This window comes from Schistosoma haematobium, chromosome ZW (genome assembly GCF_000699445.3).
Source record: "Schistosoma haematobium chromosome ZW, whole genome shotgun sequence".
NCBI lineage: Eukaryota > Metazoa > Platyhelminthes > Trematoda > Strigeidida > Schistosomatidae > Schistosoma > Schistosoma haematobium.
In genome coordinates this window covers 36,439,559-36,447,633 of record NC_067195.1, presented here as the reverse complement: position 1 = coordinate 36,447,633, position 8,075 = coordinate 36,439,559, and the positions used below count along the sequence as shown (strand labels likewise).

At 39.3% G+C, this 8,075-nt stretch overlaps 1 protein-coding gene across 1 annotated transcript; it reads left to right on the top strand.

The window, feature by feature from the left end:
• Positions 1-515: 515 nt before the first annotated feature.
• On the top strand, positions 516-5,337 carry DNAI2_3 (Dynein intermediate chain 2, axonemal; the record flags this gene model as incomplete). The annotated part of the gene is made up of 5 exons (XM_051218732.1): positions 516-884; positions 918-1,036; positions 1,073-1,323; positions 1,363-1,655; positions 5,287-5,337. The coding sequence occupies exons 1-5, from the start codon at positions 669-671 to the stop codon at positions 5,335-5,337; spliced, it is 930 nt and encodes a 309-aa protein (XP_051071270.1). The 5' UTR covers positions 516-668.
• Between the last annotated feature and the right edge of the window lie 2,738 nt (positions 5,338-8,075).

Sequence of the window (8,075 nt, the reverse complement as noted above, 5' to 3'; positions counted from 1 at the left end):
ACGGAGTCCAGCCAGTCGAATCGATGTTCGGTGTCTTCTGAATTTTTCATCTCGTTGGGCAACACTCTGTTGAAATCCCTTCCTGGTACTGAGAGTAGTGTGACGTCTCTCTAGTTTCCTAATTTCATCCGCAAGTTGGTTAGATATCTTTCTTTTCAGTTTTTCGGCATTTATTTTTCCTCCCAAATCTTCCTGAAAAGAACTGAGTCTTTCATCTGGTTGAGCAACATTGTTAGAAACTCTTCCTGGTGCTGATAGTTAATTGATGCCTTTGTGGTTCTCATATTTGCTCAGACCTTCTTACTTAAGTACCTTGATGAATTACGTGGAATGTTCGATTCGAACAGGTTGTAACACCAGTATAAGTGAATGCCTTCAGTAATAATCTAAACCGTATCTAGAGAACATTACTTAAAAATTTAAAAGATCGAGAGACCTACTATTTTTACAACTGCAGACTTTTTATTTAGTACTTTATGTTTGTTTTAGTGTTTACAAGGTTGGATACCACTGATACCAAACGACCGCACAAATTGAAAAATGGAAGCAAGTTATGTTTACTCTAAAAACGCTCCGAATTCGGGAGGCAGTGTAACTTAAGCGACAAAAATGCTGAAGTCCTGATAGAAATATTACCGGATGCAGAGTTGTCTCAAAAGTTTATCGAAATGAATCCTGTAGACAAAGGTGTTCAGTGCTCACAAGAAATGTCTGAACACGAAGCCAATACCGAAAGGTACAGATCAGAAACACATGGAATGAATCACACGGAGGGTGGCTGGCCGAAAGATGTCAATCCGCAGGAACCTGATCAGGTAATTAGATATCGAAAGAAAGTTGAGAAAGAAGACGTCTATATTGCGACAGTTCATAAACTAGGAAACGTATGTTCCTTTTCATAATTATTATCATTACAGATTATGGAACATTGTATTAAACAAAATAATGCCCTAAACATATACGAGAACTACTTCGATGACGTGTATCTAAATGCTTCTGAAGATTCCCTATCTGCAAAGACTATAAACGTTCTAAAGTGAAACAAGTTCATCTTTATATTTTGATGATTTAGAGACATAAACGATTATAAGCGCAGCGTTGCCTACTTATCCTGGTTTACAGATGGTCCAACGAAATTAGCAGTTGCTTACTGTAACACGGAGTTTCAATCTCAGTCCCTATCGAATGATTCATATATATGGGACTTAAACAATCCCAATAGACCAGAGTTGATACTTAAACCAGCTTCTCCTCTTGTTTGTATAGAATACAACCCTAAAGACTCTCATACGTTAATTGGGGGATGTTACAATGGACAGTTGGGTAAATAATATTTGAATTCGTCACATTCTCAAAACTTAGCTTTCTGGGACAGGCGTAGGGGCTCACTCCCAGTTGAATTATCTCCAGTTGAGCATAGTCATAGAGATCCTGTCTGGAAAACGCTGTGGATACAATCGAAAACTGGTACTGAGTGTTTCTCCACTGGGACCGATGGACAAGTTTTCTGGTGGGATGTTAGAAAGATGTCTGAACCTACAGAATTTCTTTACCTTGACCCTACCAAAAAACAAGACATTTCTTGTGCTCAGGGTGCGTATGCACTGGAGTACGAATCTACAATGCCAACGAAGTTTATGGCTGGAACCGAGCAGGTAAGTTGACCAACCCTATCTTTTATAAAAATGTGACATCCTTATCAGAAACTATTTCTGGTGCAGAAACTTTAGGATCTTGCTTCACAATCCAACTTGTTGGTTGCTAGGTAAGATGAATTCGGACTCGTACCGACTTAAGCACATGGTAAACTTTTGCCCGGCCGTTGTTGCTACCTTGACGTGGTGGTCGGGCTTGCCCATCGTGATGAAGCAACCGAGTTATACTGGCTGGAACAATCGTTCCTCAAGGTTCTACAATGACTGACAGGTCGGTTGAAGAGCGGTACGACTAAAAGCAGCAAACCCAAGGTCCGAGGGTGAAGTTGCACTACTAACTGTAAAAAGTGTGACAGCAGTAAGGGGTTTCTCTCAGACAACCAGCATAGCAATGATACTGTCTTCCCACAATAGAAGGGTGAGGTTAGAAAAGGTTGACCCTAAAAATACACAACTCATCTTATCCCACGGATTTCATTCTCCGGCGGTAAGGTCTCAACAAGTACGGAGCTAACACAGAAATACCCACAAACAAGTCGTATGTGACCGACCTCAAGCAGTTGTTCCTTCGGCACCGCAGTCACGCTCTCAGATCACTAAGACCAACTCTAGCCCAATTTCCTTTTCAGGTACCTCTAGAAGAATCCTTCTATGGTGTGTGCAACCGGACAGTGATAACCGCCCTCATACCTTTAACAGCACTCAAGACCACTGTATTCATAATCAACCTCCCTTTTCAATTCCTATCATCTCTCCTACATCGACTTTCAAACCTAAACTTCCTCCTCGACTGCGACCATGACTAACGGCTCTAGTGCGCAAAATACTGTCTCAGGTCTACTGAAATCTCGCTCCAAACTACACATTCGAGTCTTCAACGTACGCACCCTAATGTCAAATCGGTCAGCATGCCTCCTTGGCTAAAACCCTAGAATCTCGTACCATCGATGTGTGCTGTCTCCGAAACACGCATACAGGATCCTAATGTGATCATTCACTTGATCTCGCCTCTCCAAAACGTAGAGCCAACGAGATACACCCTCCGTTGATCTGGCGACCCGATGGCTAGTTCTCATGGATCGGCAGGTGTAGGCATAGCACTAAGTATGAGGTCAGAACAAGCACTATTAGAGTGAATCCCCGTTAACAGTCGTCTATGTGCTATTCGGCTAAACGGCTCCGTAAGAACTCGGTAGGATAGGGACACACGTCGTTGCCTTTTCGTATTTTCTGCCTACGCACCCACTAACTGCAGCCCGGATGAAGTGAAAGATGATTTTCACGCTCAGACATAGTACTCGTAGTAGGTGAATTTAATGCCCAAGTAAGTAGCTTAAACGAAACAGAAACACATTTAAATGGGCATTTTAGTGTTCCGGCTCAGCGAACAAATAATGGTGATCGTCTTCCTCAACTGTGCTCAGACAATCATTTATTTATAGTGAGCACTAATTTAAGCAGAGACATCAGAGAGAGCACTATTTTAAGCATAAGGAGATACATCGTCTAATATGACGGCCCCTGCACCAAACCAACAATGGACACCAATATACCATATTGCCATTAGTTATAGTTGAAAAGGGTCGATAGAAGATTGTCGTTCGTTCTGAAATACCTGCTAGCACCTCACTGGACGCAGAAAGGCCACACTAAGAAGACGTATAAGAATTGAATAAAGTGAAGAGAAAACCAAAAGTAGATCCTAAGAACAACTAGAGTCACACTTAGGTAGTTCTGAAATCGAGGACAACCCAGAGTTGAACGTCATCCCACTTGACTGGTCACAATCACTGATTGTCCCAATATATAAGAATGGATCGAAATCATCCTGTGACAACCATAGAATGATTAGTTTGACTAATATAGCATCTAAAATACTAGCCTTAATAATTATCAGACGCCTAACTAAGACTCGTGAACTGAAAATACGAGAAAATCAGGCTGAATTCAGATCTGGTCGTGGCTGCGTCGATCACATATTCAACACTCGTCAGTTTCTAGGATACAGGCATGCTTATCGGCGTTCGACAATGAATTAAAAGCAGCATTTGACTCTAGAGACCGAGAGGTTCTGTGGCAGTGTCTGCCATTGAAATGTGTACCTCAGGAGTGCGATTTTGCAACTTCTCCATTCCTGTTCAATTTCATCGTAGGCCTACCGCTGGGAATAACGTTCTTGTCATCTGAATTTTCAGGAATTGGTCTTCTTCCAGGAGGTCCACTTATCGACTTAGAATATGCAGATGACATAGTCCTGTTTGGTGAGGACGCTGATAAAATGTAGAGTGCTTTGGTAGCACTGAGCAACAATGCCGGAATTTTTGGGATGCGCTTCTCCCCTCTAAATGCACGTTGTTGCTTCAGAAATTGCCTGCGTCAACACCTGAACTAAGGATAGAGAGTGAAGTGGTCGGAGGTGTCAACAACTTCACTTATCTTGGAAGTCTGATCAGCCGTAGTGGGTTGGTGTCTGGCGAAATCTCAGCACGGATTTGAAAAGCTCGTCTGGCTTTTGCCAACCTACGTCACCTATGGTGAAGGCGAGATAGCCGTCTATCAATTAATGGACGAGTATACTGCGCGGCAGTTCGTTCTGTTCTACTTTACGGCTGCGAAACGTGGCCATTAAGAGTAGAAGATACTCGTAAGCTTCTAGTATTTGACCACAGATGTCTTAGAAATATTGCCCGCATCTTTTGTGGCCGTCAGATAAGTAATAGTGAGGTTAGACGCAGAGTATTAGGGAATTATGGTAAATCAGTCGTTGTGATTGTAAATCCTCATCGACTGAGATGTTAAGGCAACGTGTTACGCATGCCCAACCACCAACTTTCACTGTGTGTAATGCTGACTAGTTTTGGATACGGATGGAAGAAAATTACGTTTGGCCAAACCAAAACGTGGCATTAGTCCTTGAAGTCACTATCGTCTAGTCTCAGCCATACTAATTGTGATACGGAGTCTGTGTAATTTTTTGGTGTAAGCTTTTCATTCGCGGAGCACATAGTCGATGAAGAGCTGATGAAATAATTTTTACTTCCAGCATTTGAGGAATCGTTCACAGATCTAGCGTTCACATTATTCTCATATGTTACATTTCGCTTTGATTTTTGTTTTAGACTTTTTTCATTATCCATAACGTTTTCAGAATTATTAACAGCTTTCTCACTGTGTGGATTATTTCGTTGTCCCACATTACTGGGTTACTGCTGTTTCATAATGTCTTCATCAATTCGATGGTCATTAATAGGTTTTTACCTTCATGCTGAAAACCTAATGATTTTGGCACGTTTTGGTGATGTTTACCTGAAGTAGTTTCAAAGTCGTTTTTAGATTTTTCTGTTAATCGATTACTATTTTCCCTTGATATCTCGGTTTCATAAATAGATCCACAAGTATGTAGTTTTTCTGCGGACATCGGATTTTCTAAGTGACTACTACCAGTGTTTGTTTTAGTGAATTGAAAAGTGGATTTCATCTTCAATAAATGTGATACATAATTACAACAAATCTTGTAGCCATCTTTTGTTTATTATTTATAGACAAATAACCAAAGTCCTCTCTACACTCAAAATAAATAAAACAATTTGAAATTACTCACTTACAATTGTGGTCTGAATATGCTAATCAGGTTCATTTATGTCCATCAAGTTTAAATTGTTGTGATAACCAGTCAGATTAACGTGTTATATTATTTCGATTAATCAACCAAAAATAGAACTGATTAAGTGTTGTGTGCCTACATTTCTAAAAAAAAACAAATTAATGTGGATACGAACATCGTAAACTATGTAGAAGTGGTAGTTCTTGGTTTGCCAATAATCGTATTGCCATATTACAAGGCAGTTAGTTTTATGTTGTCATCACAGTTAAATATTTTAGAACCAGTTCGTTATTCCAAAACTAACCAAAAATCGGGATAATTAGAATGGCAATCGCTGAACGATTTCTAAGTTCTCACGTGTGTCACATGTCTAAAAACCCTTATCTAACCACTTTTCCCGTTTTGCAAACATTGCTGGTGAATAATATTTTATTATTTTAGTAATGCCAAATATAACTAATCCATAAAACAAATAAGGTCCTCAAACTATGGATTTAGAGGAAAAACTTTTGCCAGATTTCCTGCTAGTATTCAATCTGAGTAAGGAAATCCAGTGTTATGCAATAATGTGTTTTACATGAAGTTACTAAACCTGCAAATATCACCCATTTCATTTGGGGTCGTGTATTCTGCACACGAAGTGAGGAACGTTAAAAGGGATCATTGTTATGTCCCGGTACTTCGTAACGTTCATAGCGTTTGCAAATGTTCAGGTATGGAAGATTCGTAAGATCTGAAAATTGATTGTCCAACAAATATATAGCCTGGAAACACTTGACGGCTGCTTCGTCCCATTGTGGGACTCCTCAGCAATGCGCGCTTGCAGGATTCGAAACCAGGGCCATCAGCCTTGCGCTCGAGCGCTAGACCACTGAGCCGGCATCCAACGGTGCTAATGTCTAACCTCAACCAATCTACGGCATTGCGCGACCATCTTCCATTGTACTGAGGTAGATACATTTTTCTACAAGACACGGATTAGCTCCACTGGTCACGGCTTCTAACTAGAACTCCGAGAATTCCTTCACGAAGCTAGTCACTAGTGAGAACACGGCAATTATCAGTACAGGGTCGTGGAGATTATCAGGTTTTTTTATTGAGATCATGAACCGATTGATGCTAAACCACCACTGAAAACCTGGAAGCACTGGACGAATTTATTATCAAGCTGTACATTTGTTTATTGTGGCTGTTTATTCTTCCTCATAATATTTGGGATTGTTGTTGATCAGTCTCTTTTTGGCATATTTGTATCCTTTGCAGATTACCTAGATACTACCAGTAATTCACGAGCATTATAAAGAAACTGATCGATTGCAATCATGAACATCAATGAAGTGGTTGAACACAACCAATACAGACGAATTAAACTTCATCCCGTTACACTAGCTATTGGATATCTGGACACAGTGATTAAGTGGATAACGCAATGGTGTTTGAAGCGAACGAGTGAACATGAACTGTGGTATGCACGTACATTCAGCTGACAATTCTCAAATACATTAACACCGTTGGATGCCGGCTTAGTGGTCTAGTAGGTTAGGCTTTCGAGCGCGAGACTGAAGACCCTGGATTCGTATCCCGCAAGCGCGATCCTAGATGAGCACTGCTGAGGAGTTCCGCAATGGGACGAAATGGCCGTCCAGTGCTTCCAGGTTTCCAATGGTGGTCTAACATCAATCGGTTCATGATCTCAATCAATAACTGAATAATCTCCACAACCCTATACTGAAAATATTTAATCTTCCAAAGAACTATCATGAAAAGGTAAATCAAGCAATAATGAACTATTTTTTACGTTGAAATATGGTGTCGAAATTATTGTTACTATTATACTCGGAAAATTCTGGTGAATGTTTAAAATAATCAAAACACTTTGATTTTTGATCGTATTCTTTGGAAATTTTCAAATGCTGTTGAATGGGAACTGGAACCATTTATATAAATAAATATTACTCTTAACAGTCACTTATTTGAAAACAGACACAGTTTATGATGTGCTACGGACATAAATTCGAATTTAACTCGTACCACCGACACTGCTGATTTAAGCATGTACCAGGTATGAAATTTCGGAGACTATGTTGGTAAATAATTTAAAAACAATGATTTATACAAGTAAACTATAATCACATTGACACTGCATGAAGGAAAATTGTTAGCAATTTTGCTTGACAAATGTTTATTTCTAAAGTTTTTTTGTATTTTCAACTCGATTCAGAATATTGAGTCCTTAGAAGAATATGTTTAGCAGTTTGGAATTTACAACTCAGAACACCAAGTTTTAGCTATATATCAAACCTTTTAATACAGAGAAATGTTTCCAATTGATAAATAGCCGTGTGCTGTAAACTAAAATTTAGTAAACACTCTCAATTAAGTACCTTCATAACTAACTCATTGAAATATATATTCGGTGATATCCCATTGTTGAAGGTGATACACTGATATTTGGAACCTAGATATAGAAAACGGATATCTGTTCAAGATAAATCTGGAGCAAAAACGCTCCAAGTATTATAACTGCATCCCAAATGTAGTACAGGAGTATTAGGTAAAACCAGAGTAGTAAATTAAAAACTTTCAACTGTGGGGCTTATTAGTAAAAGCCTTACCGAACACAAAGGACATAATATGAATCAGATGCTATATCAATAACTGATCAGCAGTCAAAGCAAATGAAACAAGACAAAGCAAGTAACTAAAACAAGGTAAAAGTTCAATCATAACACACAAGACCAAATGACCTTGACTAAATTCACTTCGTATTTTTGACCAGGGACATCTAAAATACTATAAAAATGTTATATTTTCTG